Source organism: Arachis duranensis, chromosome 10 (genome assembly GCF_000817695.3).
Source record: "Arachis duranensis cultivar V14167 chromosome 10, aradu.V14167.gnm2.J7QH, whole genome shotgun sequence".
Taxonomy (NCBI): Eukaryota; Viridiplantae; Streptophyta; class Magnoliopsida; order Fabales; family Fabaceae; genus Arachis; species Arachis duranensis.
Window position 1 is genome coordinate 26,982,181 of NC_029781.3, and position 22,591 is coordinate 27,004,771.

General features: G+C 31.5%; 2 protein-coding genes across 2 annotated transcripts; one reads left to right on the forward strand and one right to left on the reverse strand.

Annotated features, from left to right (window-relative positions):
• The first annotated feature begins 881 nt into the window (after window positions 1-881).
• On the forward strand, window positions 882-4,492 carry LOC107469652 (coronatine-insensitive protein 1). Its single transcript, XM_016089030.3, has 3 exons — window positions 882-1,478; window positions 2,558-3,029; window positions 3,571-4,492. Exons 1-3 carry the CDS (start codon window positions 988-990, stop codon window positions 4,369-4,371), a joined length of 1,764 nt encoding a protein of 587 aa, XP_015944516.1. The 5' UTR covers window positions 882-987; the 3' UTR covers window positions 4,372-4,492.
• A 1,487-nt stretch (window positions 4,493-5,979) lies between these two features.
• Window positions 5,980-6,662, reverse strand: LOC107469645 (transcription factor KUA1-like). Its single transcript, XM_016089022.1, has 2 exons — window positions 6,592-6,662; window positions 5,980-6,472 (listed from the first exon to the last, which is right to left on the reverse strand). The coding sequence occupies exons 1-2, from the start codon at window positions 6,660-6,662 to the stop codon at window positions 5,980-5,982; spliced, it is 564 nt and encodes a 187-aa protein (XP_015944508.1).
• Window positions 6,663-22,591: the final 15,929 nt, after the last annotated feature.

Here is a 22,591-nt window from a genome sequence, read left to right on the forward strand (position 1 = left end):
TCACGTATTTCGTTTGAAATTGCAGGAACCCACCAAAGACAGATATAAGATATCTGTACAGAATACACGACACTCTCCTAGATATTTGAGAATCCATCTTCTCACAAATGATACCTTTTAATTCTTCAAAGGATAGTGTGAATGGAATAATAATATCTAACGGATTTTCACCCACAAATTTTACTTCTTCTGATGTTTGTAATAAAATTTGTCCATGATAATACACTTTTAATCTTACTCTGTCATCCATGATAATAGAGAAGAAGAGATCTACCAATAAGAAGAAGATATCTACAGAAAAGATGTTTAGAGACTTGTAGCACCGGAGAAGAAGAAAATGAAATGGGTTGGTCAGCTTGGGTAGGTACATATATATATCACACTCAAATCGGACTATCCGGCCGCTTGCATGGCCATTCGAATTTTTTTGAACTAAAAAATCGGACAGTCCAATTACTAAACAGCCCGCCCAAAAAAATTTAAAACCCAGAAATCGTTGGGTCCGATTTGGGTGCCTGCTATTTTTTTTAATGCAGCCCTCAAATCGGTAAGTCTGATTTGGTTGGGCAAAAAAAAAAATCTTTCCCATGCAACAAATCGCATGGTCCGACTTCTTTGCACGCAACATCCACCATGCACAAATTGAACGGTCCAATTTGTGCCCTTTCACACCTGCAAAAAATCGGACCGTCCAATTTTCTTCTGTTATCTAACTACCGTCACACCAATATAAAATACCTATAAACTCCGTAACCGGACGTTACACCAAACCTTGCATTATATGCAAAAAAATTAGCCCGAAGCACTCCAATATTAAAAAAAAATGAGCCTTGTTTAAAATATTTATCTTTTAAAAAATTGTCCAATTATTGTCCAAATTTCATTTTCATAGGCTCCGCTATATACATGAGAATATTACACAGCAAAGAAGATGGGACCGTACAAAAGATTCCATAGGCTCCATGCTCTCACTCTCACCTGAACCCCATGGCTGATAGTTTGGTCAGATCCGGAGCGAAACCCAAGACCTGCCACATCGACGCTGCCATGGAATGCGTCGTTCGCTACATCGACGACCCCAAAGACCGCAGCGCCGTCTCCCTTGTCTGTCGTCGATGGCACCAGCTCGATTCTCTTACACGCAAGCACGTCACCGTCGCCTTCTGCTACACCACCACTCCGGAGCGCCTTAGGCGGCGGTTCCCACGGCTGGAGTCCCTGAAGCTGAAGGGGAAGCCGAGGGCGGCGATGTTCAACCTCATACCGGAGGATTGGGGTGGTCACGTGACACCTTGGGTGAGGGAAATCTCGGAGGGTTTCGAGTTTCTGAAGAGCGTTCATTTCCGGCGAATGATTGTTAGGGATTCGGATCTTGAGCTTCTTGCGAGGTCACGTGGTCACGTGCTTGAGGCTTTGAAGCTTGATAAGTGTTCTGGTTTCTCCACTGATGGCCTTCTCTTTGTTACTAGGTTTTGCAGGTATGCTCTGAACTCTGCACTATTCCTTTTTTTTTTTTCATTTTTGTTTCTTTTTTTCCTAAGATAGAAAAGACCAAGTTTTCAATCATTTAAAGCATAGTGGTTTTTTCTTTTTCTATTTTGACTCTCGTTCGAAGTTGGAACGTTGGAATCATGTTCCTATTTTGGGACCTGTAAACTGAGCATGCCCTAATTTTATTATTTTATTTTATCTTTTAGGTTTTCTTGAGTAAAGTACAAAATTATCCGTAGAAGAAGAAGGGAATTCAAATATAACGAAAATTATTAACAAAAGATAATGTTCGCTTCAAAATTTTTATAATTTTTGCGTAGATTTGACGAACGAATCAAGCCTTTTGGTATACCAGGGAAATTTTTGTTCTTTTATAGTTAAATTTGTCAGGGTATGATCTTTCATAACTAAATTTGGTACTTCACTTTGCCAATTTTCAACGGTTAAATTAGAAATTCTCATTTATTTTCCCAGTCCGTTGTGCTTTTACTATCACTCTGCTATTCCAATTGTTTGGCAGGAGTAAATAACCATTTTGACCCTAAAAGATTACAATTTTGACAAATTAAATTTCAAAAGATGTACATGACAAAATGATTTCCAAAGATATGTTGCGTCTGTCAAATTGAACCAAACGTTTAGTTAATTTACTTGTATAAGTTTGGTTCATTTTATCAAATAGAGAATATCTTTGGAGGTCATTTTCTCATTTGCATCTTTTGGGGTCGATTTTGTCAAAATCGTAATATTCCAGGGTGCAAAATGGCTATTTACTCGGTAGGAAGCTTTTGTTTCATACCCTTGGAATGATAAATTCTGCCTTATTTCATTTTAGACCAATATCCAAGATTTTTTTTTTTTTTTCTGATAATTAGGCAAAATGCCGGGTGATGGGAAGATTTAACCTAGTTTTCCTGTTTCAAACTGATAGCAATTTTTAGTTGACTGATGTTTGGAGTATGCTGAATTTACTGATCAGTTTCTTAAACCAGATGCGATAATAATAATTGAATTCATGCCAACATAGTTATTGTGCAGCTCTGAATGTGAACTTCAAAATTTGCAGGAATTTAAGAGTCTTGTTTTTGGAGGAAAGCACAATTGTTGAGAAAGATTGTGAATGGCTGCATGAGCTTGCTTTGAACAATACTGTACTTGAGACGCTGAATTTTTACTTGACAGACATTGCTGCTGTCAAATTTCAGGACCTGGAACTTATAGCCAAAAATTGTCCTAACTTAGTCTCTGTGAAAATTACTGATTCTGAAGTCTTGGATCTTGTGAACTTCTTTTGCTATGCCTCTGCTCTAGAAGAATTTAGTGGAGGTTCCTACAACTGCGAACCGGATAAGTACAATGCTGTTGTGTTACCAGAAAAATTACACCGATTGGGTTTGACATATATCGGAGGGAATGAGTTGCCGGTGGTGTTCAGGTGTGCATCCGGGCTTACAAAATTGGATCTGCTTTATTCATTTTTGGATTCAGAGGATCATTGTATGTTAATCGAGAGGTGCCCCAATTTGGAGGTCCTTGAGGTAAGTTCCAGAGCTCTTGCCATTTGAGATATCTTAATTTACCTGTCTACTTCTCTACTGGGTTGATGTTTGTATATATTGTTTTGAATTGAACTTCTTTGATCAAGCATAAAGGGAAATGTAGAAACTCTGAAAAAGAAAATAATTTTAAGTCGATAACAACATGAGTAAATACCCAATTTGGTCCCCAAATAATTTCATATCGGACAGGTTAGTCTCTCCATCACTTTCAATCAAGTTTTTAATATGCATGTGGACAAATAATTCTCTTAACAAATTTAATCCTAAGACAATTAGGTCCCAAAAATTATCATTATAAGACAAATTAGTCATTTTCAAAACAACGAAGGGACCAATTTGTTCAACAGGAGTAATTCTTGAGGAAATAAAAACTTATTGGGGACCAAAGCGTCAGGATTTAAAATTCCTTATGGACCAATTTGGGTGTTTAACTGTTTATTCATAACAACATCTTGAGACAAAATAGTTTATTTTGAATGGCCAGAATTGTATTTTTAATATTATATTTCCCCATGGACAGTCGAGGAATGTGATTGGAGATAGAGGATTGGAAGTTCTTGCTCGCTGTTGTAAGAGGTTTAAAAGGCTTAGGATTGAACGAGACAGTGATGAAGTTGGTACTAGTGTTACCCATAAAGGATTGATTGCTTTGTCACAGGGATGTCCAGAACTAGAATATTTGGCTGTTTATGTATCTGACATGACGAATGCCTGTCTCGAACACATCGGTACTCACTCCAAAAATCTCTATGATTTTCGGCTTGTCTTGCTTGATCACCGTGAAAAAATAACTGATTTGCCACTTGACAATGGAGTAAGGGCTTTACTCATGGGTTGCGACAAGCTTATAAGATTTGCACTATATCTGCGTCCCGGGGGCTTGACCGACAAGGGTCTTGGCTATATTGGGAAATACAGCCAAAATGTTAGGTGGATGCTGCTTGGTTACCTTGGGGAGTCTGATGCAGGGCTTTTGGAATTCTCTAAGGGATGTCCTAATCTTCAGAAACTTGAAATGAGAGGTTGTTATCATTTCAGCGAGCGTGCACTAGCTGCTGCTGCGACGCAACTGGCTTCGCTTAGGTACTTGTGGGTGCAAGGATGTGGGCAATCTACTTCCAGAGGTGATCTTGTGGCTATGGCTCGCCCCTTTTGGAATATTGAGTTGATTCCTTCGAGGCGTGTGATTGCCAATGATGAATCTCGAGGCCCTGTAGCTGTTGAGCATCCGGCACACATTCTTGCATATTACTCTCTTGCCGGACAGAGATCTGATTTTCCAGATTCTGTTGTACCTCTGGATTCTACCACACGTGTATAATCCTTTTTCTTGAAAGATGCAACTGTTATTTTCTCTATTCTGTGCCATTGTTGACACCTTTGATTGAACAAATTGGGAGACTATAAATGTTATATAGAATCATTTGCTTCATTGTCTGAAATTCTGAATGTATATAATAAGATCGTAGGTTCAAGACAGGCTTCCCAATTGAATCTCAGTCTGTCTCTGATTCGGAGGACACGTCTTTGATGAAACAATAGAGGTCGAATTTACCTAAATCTAAATTCTTAGTTAGAAAAAAGTCTTTACTTCTTTAGTTAGATAATATTTCTTAAAGAGAAGTTTTGAACTTTTTTCTATTTAATATTAAACATTTGTCTTTTTGTTTGGAATGTTCAGTGACAGTGATTTTGGAAAAAATAGTGGAAATTAGATATTAATATAAACATATGGATTAATACCTTAACTTTCTTATGATGCTTAGCAGAGTTTAACTTGCAATTAAGAAAACAATTTTAATGTAAAACTAATGTGTTCAAAATTGTATTCACATTGTACAAGCTTAAATATCAAATCCAATATCCTTAATTTACTAGTTTACATGAAAACTCCTTACTATGGAGCGCGTTCCATATTAAACAAGCTTAAATATCAAGTCAAATGAACATGGGTAAAAACTATTATTAATTAGTAATCAACAAAAGAATTCTCTTGTGCAAAAATAGATATAATAAGATTCTCATTTGACATTCTATTAGGGTGTGCATGGGTCGGGTGAAACCAGGTTTGATGGGTCGGGTGAAACCAGGTTTGATGTGACTTAGATTCGGCCCAAAATATATACCAGGCCTATTTATTAGACCTGAATCCGGCCCTAAACTCGATAAAACCTATACACTTTCGGATCACGATTATCGGATCGTTAACATTACATTACCTTGATACTTTTTTATAAGCTAGCATGTGAAAATATCCAAATTTTCAAGACTCCAACTATTATTTGACATGGTAAAATTCACTTAGAAAAATATAACAAGAATAAACTTTTCTCTAAAATTAAAGTATAACCATAATTAATACTAATATTGTATAATAACACCAAATATTTAAATTAATACAAATAACATAATATTATGCATTAGTCTAAAATCTTATGCATTTTAAACATAAAACATTAACTTATAGTCTTATAATAACTAATAACACAATATATTAAGGTTTACAATACTTAAATTTCACATAAAAATAGCCATCATCCATCACTAATAACACAAAAATATTAATTGTGTATAATGACCGGACCACCAGGCCGAGTTCGGACGACCCGAACCATGGCCCGGACCTGACCGAAAATAATGACCGGGTCTACTTTTTGAGACCCTTACCCGACTCTAGACCCAATGAAATCACACAAAATTAGTCTCTAAACTGTTCAGGGTCGGGTCGGGTCAGGCCATGCACACCCCTAATTCTATCCAAAATTTCTTACAAGTATGGACTTAAAAGCAAATTTGAGAGAGGAGTAGAGTAAACTATGCTGAAAAGTGAAAAATTAGTTTTATCCCACTAAGATAAGATAAATATAGACTAATCATAATGCCTACGTTTTAGAACTAACGGTATACGAACAGTTGCTAGTGTGTCTCTTTATAAAAGAATCCTCGGAATTATTGTATGGGGTGGTATGCACCAAGAATTACCGTCAAAGGTCACACCCTGAGCAACTAAGCTCTCTAAAGCCTCACGGAAACACTGATCACATTCATAAGGATCATCGCTATGCAAATTACCAGAATTCGGAATGACCTCAAATTGATTATTGTTGGCACTCTCCAAACTTATTATTGGCTCTACATCATTGTGCTGATCAATGGTACCATGTTGCACTTGTGGCTCCCTAATGGTCAATGTCTTCTCCAACTTGTTTGGTTCAGTTTCTCCAACATTGGAAGCATTATTCATATCATGGATATTATTGCACCTTCTTTTATTAGTGTTTTCTTCAGATTGTTCTTGTTGTTTTAAAAGGTACTTTTGAGCATGACTGGCAACTTGCTTTGGAGTCTTCGACGGTACAAACTCGCGAGATATTCTTTTATACTTTCCTTTACCATATTTTTCAATTCCTTTCAAAAATTGCCTAAAACCAGAAATATAATCATGTTAAGCAAATATTACAAGAGATTAAGAGAATTTAATAGTATAGGAATTCAAATTATAAAATAGTCATTGGTTTTAATGTTCTTATATAAAACTCACTCGCGTTCTTCTGGGTTCCAATGGATAACCTCCTTCTCTTCCATTAGCTGTTGCAGGTCTCTTTCTACCATAGCTAGAAGAAGTACAAGATAATGAAGAATAGTTGGGAACAAAAAATGGCTTCGGCACCATGTTTTGAAGAATTTGTGTTGAATGCAGTTTTGAACCTTGTCTTACTAAACCACAAAAGAAGATTATTACTGTTAGAAACTATAAAAATAACCAAGAACATGTTTGATTTAGGATTGATGTTACATAAAATAGTTCTAAGTCGTAGGGATACAGGTACAGGTGCGGAAATTTTAGCCAAAAACAAAAGCATACAAAGTGCGTTAGTATATATAAATATATGTAAATTCACAAAATTTTTAAAAGTTGTACTGGATGTTTAGGGTATGGGTTGTGAGATGGATCAGGGACTTACAGGTTGAAATAGTGGCCAAATCGTTTGACTAGAGCAATGGAAATGGTACTTACAAAGACACTCTAACGCTCAAATCAAAATGGATCTGACAGATATGAGATGTGTAGAATGAATGACATATCCAATGAGCCTGGAGCTCCCTTCTATACAAGTGATGACAATTATCTTATCTTATTTTATTTGACCAAGATAAGAAAATTATTCTTATTTGAATGCAGAGGTCTAATAAGCTGGTTTTGGGCCTTCTAAAAATAAGAAATAGGATCCGGATATCCGAATTCAGAAGCCGTTTCGGGTGCGGAATCCAAAAGCCGGGTCTGTAACCGTAACAAAAGTAAATAATATTTTTTCACTAGCAAGAATGTATATATTTTATAACAAAATTCAAAACTAAAACTAAATAGTATATATAAATATATTTAGTATTTTCTAAATTAAAACTAAATATTTAAATAGTTTAAATAGTTAACTTAATGTCTTAAACTTTACATTTAAATTAGGACTTGGTCTAAACTTTAAAGACCAAAACTAAAATTTTTTAGTACTTGTTACGTTGGGTAACCGGAGGTTAATGAGCTGGACTCGTTAGGTTGGCCCAATCGTATGAGGGAGGAAGCCTTTGAGCGGGTTAGCACCTTTAGAGACTCCTTCCGACTTGTGAGTGTGGGAGAATGGGGGGTGATACCTGCAAAGACACTCTGATGCCTAAGTTAGCAAGGGTGTGAGCAGGTCTAGAGAGTATTAGGACTTAGAGATACCTGAGAGATGTCAGTGTATTTATAGTGGTGAACCAATAACCACCGTTGGAGTAGTTCCACCTTTTAGGGTGGATAACCGTCCCTTTATCTTAGGGAGGTTACGATATGGCTCCTGGAAGTGGGTTGAGAGATTTTAGGGGCAGTTATTATCTGCCAGGTAACCTTTGATCCTGACTTCCTTAGAGCAAGCCGTAGGGAGCACCGACCTCTTGAGAGGAGGTCGGTATATTGAGGAGTCTAATTAGTGGGTTGGATCTCGCTACATGGACTTGGGCCTTAGCGTTGGGTCAGGGTATGAACAGTGCCCCTACTCGAGCCCAATTCCTTTTAAGGGTTGGGGTCGAGTATTATAACTCAGGACCGTAGCCGACTTGATAAGGATCCGACATGATTTTTCGGAACCGACGTGTTTTAAAAGTTTTCAACAGTCGCGTCAAATCAAACGTCGCGTCTCTTAAGGGTCTGAGCATTTATACGCGGGGGCGGTTACATTGGTAACGGTGCAACTTTTGAATGGTCTGCGTTGTTTTTACCTTTGTGCCCCTAACGTGTGTATAAATATTTTTCCTTCTTCTTGCTTGTTTCGTTTCTGAAAACTTTTTCCATCTACACCCTTTGAAAGAAGAAAGCTCCTTCCTTTTCGAGTGCTGTTGCTTCCATTTTCTTGCAAGAGAAAAAGGTAAGTTTCTTTTCTCATCCTTTCTCTGTAGAGTTGTATGTTTTTTAAAATAAACCATATTTAACAACAATTTTTTTAATTATAAGTCGTATTTTATTTTGAAATAAATTTTAAAAAATATAAATAATTTTTTTAAAATAAAATACGAGTTATAATTAAAAATATTCTTGTTAAATATGGCTTTATTCCAGTGTACTTTTGTATTTCTAGAGACGATAATAATGGTTGTCATTGTTAAATATGGCTTATTTTTTAATTTATAATTAAAAATTTTTTTGAAGAAACTATGCTTGTTGTCTGTGTATTTTTGTGTATTCCTATATACTATTTATAGATCTGCATACTATTTGGAGATGATGATAATGGATTAAAAACGTAGGGTTTAAAACATGTGAAGAGAGTTCGCCGGGGTAAAGTGAACTCTGAATTCGTCGGAAGTGCGACAAACTTGCTCTAAACAAAAAAAATCGTATTTAGAGAATTAAAGTTTAAAAATAGTGTTTGAGAAAATATGAATTTTTTATTTTATTTCTGAAAAAAAAAACCCACAATTTATGTGTTATTTTAATTTATGTGTAAACCATGTTAGATTCTCATAATTTGTGTGCATATTTTGAATTCACTTTAAAGTTTACATAGAATTAACAACAACCTAAACATAAACATTATAACAAAGTTAGAAATGAGTATATTGGCATAACGCATGTATCCATGTAATATAGATATCATGAATAAGGAATTTTGACGGAAGTAAAATAAAAAAATACTTTTTAAAAAAAAATTACTCCACCTTTATATTTTAGAATTTAATTTTTTTTGTTTACAAAAAGTTTGTCCCAACATTAAGTGAATTTTAGCATTTAAAAAAAATTCGCCTAACTCCTGCTAGCTGTGATAAAGTTCGCCGAAAGATTAGGCAAACCTCATCCAAAATCTCTTGTAAACAAAAAAAAATAGATTCAAAAAATAAAGATAAAATAAAATTTTCTGAAATTAATTTTTTTTATTTTACTTCATAAAAATTTCCTCAATAATAATAAAGAAATTTTTAAAATAAAATAAAAAAATTATTATTATTTGAGCAGGGACAAGTTTGTCATGCTCTTTGGCAAACTCAATAAAAATTGTATGGCGAACTTTAAAGTCTATGTCCCTCCAATTTGAGAAGAATATAAACTATGGCTAAAACTTTTAATTCTAAAAGAAAATTTAGTTTAGTTTGAATGGAAAAAAAAGTTGGATAAACAACAAGTATGACTTTTTCAAGTTATTATTTATTTAATTGTATATGACACATACATGCAGATATAGCAATGATATAGTAAGAATGGTGCTCTCCAACACTAAAAATAAACTGGCACATATATACAAAAAAACCTTATGAATTTGACAAGATTCGTCGAGGACACGGCAAATTTGTCCTCTACAAAAAAAATTGTGAAGGAGATAAAGGAAATTAGCTTATTGTTAGCTTATTGTTAGGAATTACTAATAGTTTGTTTGTGAGTTTGTTACAGTCCTAGTCAACATTCCCTATAACTATATATTATGAGATACACATGTAATCACGGTGGGTTTTCAGTTTTGCTATTAATTCATTCCTAACATACTTCTAAAACTTTACTCTTTTCCTATTCTCTCTCTCTCTCTCTCTCTGGCCTGATACCTATATGGTATCAGAGCTTTCTCTCTCCCATGACTTCCGCAACAATGTCTCTGACACAAGTAGCGCAAGCTTTCTCTAGTCTAATAGCTATGAGATTGGATGAGGATAACTATCTACCATGGAAGGATCAAGTAGAATCTATGATTGAAAGATATGAGATGCTTGACCACATCACAAGACAATCAATTCTAGTGAAGTATCTCTCCAATGGAAATGAAGTTGCCGATGTGATAAATCCAGCGTATTCGAAGTGGAAGAAGCAGGATGTATTGTTGAAGATTTGGTTACTAGTGCTGATGAGCAAGTGGTTGACGATGAGAATGGTCGGTTGTGTCTTCTCGCATGAAATTTGGTGCAGGTTAGAAACGTTCTTCGCATCTCAAATTACAGCAAAAGTTAGGCAATTAAAGAACTAGTCAATACGAAGAAGGAAGGTTCTGTTTCATATTATTTACTTGAAATTAAGAAAATAGTTAATCCATTAGTATGTGTTGGAGCTGCAATTAGTGATGTTGATCATGTTGAAGCTGTGTTGAATGGTTTGCCTGAGGAGTATACCTCTTTTATCATAATAATCACGGCAAGAGCCAAGCCTGTGTCCATAGAAAAATTAGAAGCTTTGCTAATGGCACATGAGGAGTTGTTAGAAAAGTACAAGAAACCAAATCACCTTGTGCAAGCACACTTGGCTCACGCTTAATCAAAGTTCTATCACTCAAAAGGTGGTTTTCGTGGAAGCAAGAGGTGTCTTTCGTGACAGAGGTGGTGCAAGATTTATGAGAGGAGCAAGAACGGTGCAGTCTCAATTTCAAAATTACAGAAGAGGTGGTCCTAGACCGTCGTAATGCCAAGTTTGCAACAAATTTGGGCACACGGCTCTCAATTGTTGGTACAGGTATGATGGTTATGGTAATGGAAGAGCTGAAGCCCCATCACATTTGCACAGCCCTAGCGCAAATTTTTCATACACAAATGCCTTGGTTCAGAATGATGCTGAATTTGCTACTCCAACAATGCTACAAGATTCAGATTGGTTTCCAAATTCAAGAGCCACGCACCACATGTCTGCCGATGCTCACAACTTTGGCGAAAAGACTGAATACGTTGGTTCAGAAAGATTCACCATCACAATGGTTCAGGTTTGCCAAGTAGTCACATTGGAAGTTCAATTTTCATTTCAGATCTGAATAGAAAATAATTCTTACTTAGCAAATTACTACTAGTTCCAGAAATTTCAAAGAATTTGTTAAGTGTCTATCAGTTTACAAAAGATAATAGGGTATTTTTTAAATTTCATGATGATCATTGTGTTGTCAAATGCAAGGTTTTTAAGGAGGTCATACTCCAAGGAACAATTGATAAAGCATTGTACAAATTCTCTGAAATTTCTGTCCGAAATCAAGAAATGATGTTACTGCTGGCCTACTATCTTCGGTAGTTAGTCAAGTTCTTAAGTCATGTCATATTCCTTTGAAATCAATAAATTTTGTGTGTTCTTCTTGTTGTATTGGAAAGGCACATCAACTTCCTTTTCCTAAATCTGATTCTCTTTACACAAAACCTTTAGAATTGGTCTTTACAGATGTTTGGGGACCTGCCCCGGTTGCTTCAGTTAATAATTGTAAATACTATGTTCATTTTCTTGATGCCTTCTCACGTTTTACTTGGATTTATCTGTTGTCTTCTAAGTCTCAAATCAGATCTACGTTTGTAAATTTTCAATCTATGGCTGAGTTGCAACTTGGAACTAAGATTAAATGTGTGCAAAATGATAACGCTAAAGAAGATATTAGTTTGGCAAAGTTAGTGCAGGATACAGGTATTATGTGGAGATTTTCCTGCCCATATGAACATCAACAAAATGGTGCCATTGAGTGCAAACACAGACACATTGTAGAAACTAGATTGACATTATTGGTAGCTGCGTGTATGCCAAAAAGGTTCTGGGGGGATCCCTTCATGACTGCCATTAGATTAATAAACTCTCTACCAACTCCGGTGCTAAATAATGTAACACCTTATGAAAGACTATTCAACTCTAAACCTGATTACCTATCTTTTCAAACCTTTGGATGTCTGTGCTTTCCTTATACCAGGCCTTACAACTCCCATAAAATTGATGACCGATTTGAACCTTGTGTATTGTTTGGTTATGGAGTGTAACACAAAAGCTACAAATGTTTGATTGCCGCTGGAAAAATTATCCTCTGCACTCATGTCTTTTTTTATGAAATAAAGTTTTCCTTCAAGACTGATTTTGCTTCATCCGATGACGTCTCACCCTTCTCTAGCTCCCCTTCAGCAAATCCTCATCTTCCTATTATTTCTAATAACCCTATGCCACAACCCCAAATTGCTTTACCAGCCACAACTAACTCCTTCACTGTCAATTAACTCCAACAATCTATCACCACCTGCACCTGCCCCTGCCCCTACCCCTTCTCAGCAACCTATTCAGGCCTCTCTTGCACCTCCACAACCCTGATATCCCATGGTCACATAGTCAAAGAATGGTATTTTAAACCCAAGATCTTGCATTCACGCCTTCATTTGACTGCCACTCGGGGATGGAGTTGTAGATACGTTAGTCTTAGCGGATCGTTGGCTCCGCCTGTTATCTCCTTCTACGACATGCTGTTGTCGTCGCCATATTCCTTATGTAACTAAGTCATCTCTGCCTTCTTTGAAGCCAAAGAATTACAAAGAGGCTCTCACCATACCTCATTGGAAGCAAGTAATGGATGAAGAATATGGAGCACTTATGTGAACTAGAACCTGGAGTTTAGCACCGCTGCCAGAGGGAAGAGAATCGATTGGGTGTCGAGGGGTGTTTCGAGTTAAGTACAACTCGGATGACTCTTTGTAGAAGTACAAAGCCCGCTCAGTTGCTCAGGGCTTTAGCCAATGACCTAGGGTGGATTTTAAAGAGACTTTTAGCCCTGTCATTCGCCCCACATCAATTCGAATGGTGTTATCTCTTGTTGTCTCCAAAGGGCGAAATATTAGGTAGTTGGATGTAAACAATGCCTTCCATAATGGTGATCTCTTTGAGGAAGTTTATATGAAACATCCCCTAGTTACAAAGAAAATTCGACTTTAGTTTGCAAGTTATCCAAGTCTCTTGTTAGGATTACTAATAGCTTGTTAGTGAGTTTGTTACAGTCCTAGTCAGCATTTCCTATAACTATATATTATGAGATACACATGTAATCACAGTGGGTTTTCAATTTTATTATCAATTCATTCCTAATACATTTTCAGAACTTTACTCTTTTCCTATTCTCTCTCTCTATCTCTCTGGCATGATACTTATAAATTGGATTTCAGATATAATCTCAGAATGAGTTTTCTATAAAATAATAACAAGAAAAAAAACTAAATTGAATGCTTACTTGCGACTTTTTTCATTGTAAAACAATAAGAAGAAAAATAGTTTGAAAAGCAAGGAAGAATGAAAAATTACCTTGAAGGGAGATACGAACACTGAAAAAAATTGAATGCTTCTTGCTAAATTCTATTGGCGACAATAAAATATATTTATATGGGTATAGAAAATCTATCTTTTGTAACAGCTTAAGAAAGATAACATTAAATTTAATTATCTAAACATGTAGCGGATTTATATTTTTTCTAATTTAATAGCTAGAAGTTAGCAGGAGCGGAGGCTCTAAAGATTCGGCGGGGCTAAAATTTTGATTTCTGTTAAAAAAATTGATGGAGATAACTCATCTTTTTTTTTATTATCTCATTTTTCTTCTAAAAAAATATTTTTTTAAAATTAAAATAGATAAATATAATTCATTAATAATTTAGAGTAAATCCAGCAAAAAAAATTAGATATTTTTGTATAAGTTAATAAGATATAGTTGTTCTAGTTTAATTTATTTAAAAAATATATAAATTCTTATTTTTTTTAATGCCCTCCTCCACTTGAAGAATTTCTCATTTTTACTTTTGCACAATAATAACATTTTCTATTCCTCTCATTTTTTATCTTTTTAATCTTTTTATCTTTTATTTTTTTATTTTTATTTTTTTCCGATTAAAAAAAAGATTTTAATTCAACAACTTATCTCTCATTTTTCTTTCACAAAAAAAAATATTTTTACTCTTTTTTCTATTATAAGAAAACTATTAAACCAACAATTAAGACACATAGTCATACATGATAAAATAAGTAAAACATATCTTATTTCTTTTTTTGATTTAAATAAATTAATTTTATTTTTCTGTTAGTCTTGCTTAAATTTTTTTATATATTTGGTTATTTATTTAATTATTATTATTTGTTAAGTTTATAATTATAAGTTAGTTTGTATATTGACTTTTTTTTGTTAATCAATTATGGGAAAAATACTAAATTGGTCCTCGACGTTTGGACGTAATCCTGTTTTGATCTTTAAGGTTTAAAATGTCCTATTTGAATCCAAAAAAGTTTTATTTAGCTTCAATATAGTCCCACTGTGAGGTCAATGTTAAATAATTAACAGAATATCCTACGTGACAACAGTATAAGAACAAAATCAATAATCTGAAAAATAAGTACAAACTCCAAAGACACAAAATCAACCGTGGATATATCAATACATTTATTTATCATTTTTTTACAATTTAAATGAAATATTTTCTATAGAACTAAGGAGAATGATAAATAAATATATTAATACATTCACAGTTAATTTTGTACCTTTAGAACTTGTATTTGTTCTCCAAATTATCGACTTAAATCTTGTACTGCTATCGTGTAATTATTTAACTTTGACCTTATGGTGGAACTAAATTGAAACTAAATGAAACTTTTTTTGGATTCAAATAGGACATTTTAAATCTTAAGGACCAAAATAGGATTATGCCCAAATATAAGAGACTAATTTAGTACTTTACCCATCAATTACTTAATTATAATTTTGTATTATTAATACTACAATACTAGCATTTATTGTTCTGAATTTTAATATCTTATTTTAAATTGAAATATAATTTTATATTTTATAAAGATTATAGATTGTAACTTGTACTTTTTGCTAAATGCATTTTTTATTATACGAACTTATTTGGCCATTTGAATTATGGGTAAGTTTAAAACTATTGATACATTTTTTAAAAGAAAATGATCAAGAAAATGAAGTTACTTCTACTATTATTACTCTAACACTTGAGGGTCATTAAATTTTATTACTTCAAATTCTCCATTGAATAGTTTAAAGCATCCACAACTTCTTCCTAATTAACTAGATGTTTTTCATTTAGAAAGAGATCATGAAATGCGACCAATGATTTAGAAGTTTCATCCAAATCAAAGAGATAAAATTCGTCGGGCTTATATTAAAGTTGGGCCAAATCAACCAATTCTTGATAACTATTCATTTTCTGGTGATAAAAATCATCGTCACTTTCAAGTTTCATGGTTTAAATTATTTTCATCTTGGTTAGAATATTCTATAGAAGATGATGCCATATACTATTTTTTATGTTTTCTTTATGCTAAGAAATCTTCAATCAACACAAGTTCAAATGCTTTTATTGAGAATGATTTTAGGAATTGGAGAAAAATAAATAGTGAAAAAGAATGTGCTCTTCTGAATCACATTGACAAAGGTCCCAACTCATTTTATCATAAGGGCTAAAATCGTGTGATAATTTGATAAAATAATCACAACATATTGATAGACTTCTTCATAAGCAAACATCAGAAGAGATTAAAAATAATCAAATTCGACTAGGAGCATCTATAGATTACGTTAGATGGTTGACATTTCCAGGTTACGCCTAAAAAAATATGATAAAAGTCAAAGTTCAAGCAATAGAGATAATTTTCTAGAAATATTAAAACTTTTAGGATCTTATAATGAAAGAGTGAAAAAGAATGTGTTTGAAAAATGTTCAAAATTTGCTAAGTATATTTTAATTGATGTCTAAAAAGAAGTTTTACATTTTCTTGCTATTAAGATGAGTAATTCAATTAGAGAATAGATTAGAGATGTCAAATTTTATATTATTATTAATAAAGCTAAAGATAAATCTAAAAAAAACAAATAATAGTTATTTTTTTGAGATTTGTTATTCTAGATAAGTTTCTTAAAATGAGATTTTTGATCTTGTGGATATTATTGATATTTGTGCGATAACTTTAAAGAAAGAATTAATTACTGTTCTTTCTCATTATAATTTCCAAATTAAAACTTGAAGTTTTTTGTTTGAGATTTTTTTTGAAAAGTAATTTAAATCTTTTTTTTAACTCTATTTTTTTAACTTTATTTCATGTATTCACTTTATCTTCTTTGTGCATAATTAATGACAAAAATATCTGACAAAAAAATTGATACTTTTTATTTCATTTTTTATTTTTATAGAATTATGAGTATCTAAATTCTATTTTAAGAATTTTATTAATTTTAAATTGAATTCAATAAAATTTTTTTAAAACTTGTAAGTTGAATACTTTCATATTGTTAAAAATATAAGGTAAATGAAATTTTCAAAAGTAATTAATTCAATATCATGAAAAACAAATAACACTTATTATCACTAATAATATTTAATATATTTTTATATTTTTTTTGGCATAAGCATAGAACCGAAGAGAAATATTTTGTTTTCAATGAAAAAAAAAACTCACTTTCAGAGTTATAGAAAAATATTATAGTATAATAAATACTTTTATAATTTTATAACTAATTTTCTTTTTACATTGTCAAATAAGACATCAACCCAAACTTAAGATAATACAAATAATATTTATTAAAAAGATACGTAACAATTTTACTATCTAATAGCACTCAGGCATATTCACTAATTAGAATTTTCGAATTCAACTCTCTATTGCAGAAAATATTTTCGAATATCAGTTTCTTATTTTTCAAATTTCAAAAAATTTAATATTTTATTGATATTATTTTAGGAGTTAAGAGTATGATAATATTAACAACATGTGAAGTGAGTGAAATTAAGAGAGATACTTTAAATTTATAATTTTTTTATTCAATTAAATTTTATTGTTTAGTTACCAAAAAAAATTTCTATTATAATTATTGTTAGTATTTTTCAAAAAAATATAATCAATTATAAAAAGTTCAACCAATTGAAAACATATACTTAGTTGCTCGAAATGAATTGAAAACAGGCAAGCGCGGAGGCTTCAAGGATTGAAGGGGACGGTGCCCAAAATTTTAATTTTTCCTAAAAAAAATAAAAAATTCTATCGTGTTTACCAACGTTTTCAGCATACTATGCTGATTTTGCGTGACAATATGAATGATTGACACGTAGGTAGCGTTTGTTTTCGGAGACAGGACACGGAGACATGAACATCACATTCTTAAAAAGCGTTTGGAGCAAAGACATGGACATTGAACATATTGTCTCCGAGACAGTTTTTTATACTTTTGTGTCCATTCTTTTACGAAGGACAATGATGGACACGGAATTTGGAAGAGAGACACGGACTGTTTTTATGAATTTTTTTTCTTTTTTGTCTATGGTGCTATTTTTTATTATTCCACTGTTACCCCTTCTTATTTTTCCTATTTTGCGTTGTTCTCAAAAAGTACTTTTTTACTCCATGCTCTTTTTCTATCTCTACGTTCTTTTTCTTTCTCTTTTTTTTTTCTCAAGTACTCTCTTCTTTTTATAAAAAATTTTATTGGACTGGATCATTTCTTTTTTCTTATCATTCTTACTTCAACATCATTTTAACTTTATATTATATTATTTGATTTGTAATAAAAATAATAACAAAATAATTAGAAAGAAATTGGACTAAAACTATTATTTCTCATTAGCATTATACAAGAATATTGGGCTTTTTTTGTGGGTTTGTTCTAACTTATTAATGAATTATATTTATCTATTATAATTTAAAAAGGAGATTTTTTTTCGTAGAGGGAGAGACTGGGTATTAAATAGAGGGGGACTATTTCCATAAAATTTTTTTGGGAAATTCTACCGTGCTTACAAACGTTTTCAGCATAGTATGCTGATTGTGTGTGGCAATATGAATGATTGACACGTGGAGGTGAAAATGGTTGTGAGACGGAACAGGAGAAGCATCCCGTACAAGAGTAATTATGTGTAGTAGTTAATTTTATAATTAGTTGATAAAATAATTTAAAAATTAAGAATATAAAATATATAAAAAAATATAAAAATTTTATAAGTTATTTAAATTTTAGAATGTATAAAATTTATAAATTTAAATTAAATAAAATATTTAAAAAAAAGTTTAATTATTTTATTAGTATTTATAATTTTATAAAATTTTTAATTAGGTTTTTATACTTTTTTTTTTAATTAGGTCTTTGTACTAAATTTTTTTTCAATTAGATCCCTTTTAATAGTAATTGGCTTAATTTTATAGAGATCTAACTAAAAAAAATTAGTGTAGGGACCCAAATAAAAGAAAAAAAATATAGGAACCTAATTAAAAAAAATTGGTGCAAAGACTCAATTAAAAAAAAAGTACAAGGACTTAATTAAATATTGATAAAACATTAATATAATAAAACATGAATTAGATATCGAACCCAGACTATTAGATATCGAACCACCTTCGATTTGTTAAAAATCGATAAAACATGAATATAATAAAAGTATAAATTAATAATTTTAAAAAAATAATAAAATTAAAGATAATTTAATAAATTGAATATAAAAGTTAAAATTATGCATGAAGATAAAAAATACTTTGAATATAATGTTTATCTTTGCTTCAAATTAAATACTATTAAAAAAATAAATGAATAAACTTATATAATGTTTATAAATAATTACTTTATAAATGTTTATCTTAATTTTGTTACACATAATAATAATATAATAATCTTTTTTAAATTTAATTACTTTGTTGGTTTTTATAGTTTCACGAAATTTTTAATTAGGTTCCTGTACTTTTTTTTTTCTTTTAATTGAGTTCTTGCATCAATTTTATTTTTAATTGGGTCTCTATACTTTTTTTTCTTTTATTTGGGTCCTTGCACCAATTTTTTTTAGTTGGGTCCCTATAAAATTAAGCTAATTACGGCTAAGAGAGACCTAACTGAAAAAAAATGGAATGCAATGACCTAATTAAAAAGAAAAAAAGTATAAAGATCTAATTGAAAATTTTACAAAACTATAGAAACTAATAGAATGATTAAATCTTTTTTAATATTTTATTTAATTTAAATTTATAAATTTTATACATTCTAAAATTTAAACAACTTATAAAATTTTTATATTTTTTTATATATTTTATATTCTTAATTTTTAAATTATTTTATCAACTAATTATAAAATTAACTACTACACATAATTACTCTTGTACGGGATGCTTCTCCTGTTCCGTCTCACAACCATTTTCACCTCCACGTGTCAATCATTCATATTGCCACACACAATCAGCATACTATGCTGAAAACGTTTGTAAGCACGGTAGAATTTCCCAAAAAAATTTTATGGAAATAGTCCCCCTCTATTTAATACCCAGTCTCTCCCTCTACGAAAAAAAATCTCCTTTTTAAATTATAATAGATAAATATAATTCATTAATAAGTTAGAACAAACCCACAAAAAAAGCCCAATATTCTTGTATAATGCTAATGAGAAATAATAGTTTTAGTCCAATTTCTTTAAAAAATAAAATATAAACGATGTTCTCTTTTCAATATGGTCATACATTCAAAAAATTCTTCACTTTTGCAGCAGTAAAAAGTTTTTTTTTTATCTCTTTAATCTTTATATCTTTTATTTTTTACTCTTATTTTTTAAAAAAAAAATATTCCAGTTCAATAAGTAGTCTTTCACTCTTTTTTTATATAAAAAAATTCTATTTTTATCTCTTTAATCTTCTTTTCTTCCACTTTTTGACTCTAATTTTTTTTTTTAAAAAATTCAGTTCAACGAGTAGTCTTCCACTCTTCTTTTATAAAAAAAAAATTCTATTTTTATTCTCTTTTCTATTACAAGAGAACTATTGAATCAATAATTAAAACACATAATCATATATAATAGAATAAGTAAAGCATGTTTTATTTTTTCTTTATTTAAATATATTAATTTTATTTTTTCGTTAGTCTTGTTTAATTTTTTATATATTTTATTATTTACTTAATTTATTACTATTTGTTAAGTTTATATGTTATTATAAGTTAGTTTGTATATGTAGTTCTTTTTGTTAAATAAGAAGAAAAGAAATATTATAAAAAGATAATTTTATTCTTGTATTATAAAATATATTAAAAAAATAATATTAAAAGTAGAGAAACATAATAATTTTTTTAATATTGAAAAGAAAAGGATTAAGTACTATTTTCGTCCATAAGATATGGGGTGAAAATCAATTTCGTTCCCAACCTTTTTTTATTATTAAAATCATCCCCAACGTTACAAAACGTTATAAAATCGTCTTTTGTTCATAAATAAATTATTTCAAACAATTTTGCCCTTTCAATAAAAATAAAAAATAATAAAAAAATCACCCCATTCCACCCCCACCCCTTACCCTCACAGACATGCAAAACTCACGGTATGGCCGGCTCGTCTCAGTCTACCCTTAGCGGAATCGGAAGCTGGTTCGGCCGTAGCTTAGTTTTTGGCGAAGGAACATCGAACGGATCTTCCCGTATTCCTTCCCCATCGACGACGCCGTTCGTCGACCAAAACGACCCTTGGGAGATTATATACCAAGCCGCAGAACCAATGGCCAGGATGAAGCTGAACAACCACGTGTCTCAGAGCAACAGAGAGTTTCTTAACTCTGCACGCGCCACCACAGTAGCGCCGAAGAACCTCCACACCACCATATGTCGTTCGTTCTGTAACCACGCTCCTCAGGTAACAAAACCGTCTTTGGGAAGAAGGTATTTCTGAAAAACTTGAATCTAATAATCTTTTTTCATTGTGTTCAGGTTTCTCAAGAGCAGGTGTTGAATCAACAGTGTGGTTCTACTTGGGGAAGGCAGGGGGCTGGTAATAAAGCATACTGGCTCCTCCAACAGCATAACAGAGTGTGTGAAGTTTATTACGAGAGTGTAAAATGTGTAATCGTCAAGAAGCTTCGCCATAGTTTTCCTAAACAAATTTTTCGTACTTAGTGCTTCTCATTTAGTTTCTTGATATATCTGTACTTTTATGGGGTTGGGTCTGATTGGGTGTATTCTAGGTGATAGAAATTCTTGTACCAAGTCTAGAAACTGAGTCAAGCCTGCATCGGAAAGTGTGGACCTACTTTTTCTTGTTGACTCCATTGCTCAAAGTTCTCCAGGTTTGAAAGGTGATTGTTTATGATTTGTGAATCTTGAATCTTGCTTACAGAAAGATTATTCTCTATAACCTTTCCTTGCAATTGCTTAGATTTTAAGGCTGTGGTTGGAGAGAAGAATCCTTCCAGAATCCATTATTCGTTGCCATATCCGGGAACTGGACACCTATCATAGTTCAGTAGGTGCTTATTTTTGCTTAAGGACAAAATTATCCGAAAAATTTTATTTATGGACAAAAGGATGATTTTATATCATTTTATAACATTGGGGATGATTTTAATAACAGAAAAAAAGTTGGAAACGAAATTAATTTTCACCCGAGATCTTAGAGACGAAAACAGTACTTAACCCAAAAGAAAAAATTAATAGTCTCGCCTACTTTTCTTTTCTTCTAATTTTTTTTCTCTATTTTCTCTCCTCAACCAAACAATAAAAAATAATCATTTTCTTTTTAATTTTCATTCTTTTTTTTCTTTCCAATGCCACAAATTAAATAGTAAATGTAACGGATCGTATTAAATAATAACTCAAGTGAATAAGTATCAATTTCACAAAAATTAATGAATCAATCAATAATAATTAAGTGATTAGGCTAGTTAAACAAGTTAAAACGAATATTGTGAGTTCCAAATAAATAGCATAAAACAATAATTCAGAAAATTCAAGAAAACAAACAGTAAATGAGTTGTGAAATTAATATAAAAAAACAATTAAGATTTTGAAGATGTTGAATTTTTGAGTTAATAATTTTTATCAATTATTAATCATGCAAAGATTCAATTTATAAAAAACTTTAATTGATTAATAATTGATCATTTTTGTCAGACAAAACTTATTTTGTATGAGTATAATTTTAGTTTCAATCTTTTATGGTCAATTTTATCTGCATCTGAATCTTTTATAGTCAAAAATGACTATTTACTTTAATATTTATCACTTCATCAAGTTAGTGTTATAATTAGGGATAAAATATATTTTGTATATTTAAAATTTTTAAAAAATTTTGAAAAGATTTTTAAAATCTCAAAAAGTATACTTTAAATGTATGTGTCAAATGAGCATGAGATTTTTATTTGAAGCAAAAGATAAATATATTGTGTGATTAGATTTATGAGCCAATTTTAAAATTTATTGACCTACTAAATCTGTTTAATCTTATTCTTTTGAATTTTAAATTTAGATGAATTAATCTAACTCGTTTAACAAGGTTAAAAAAATGCATAGAGTAACTTATTA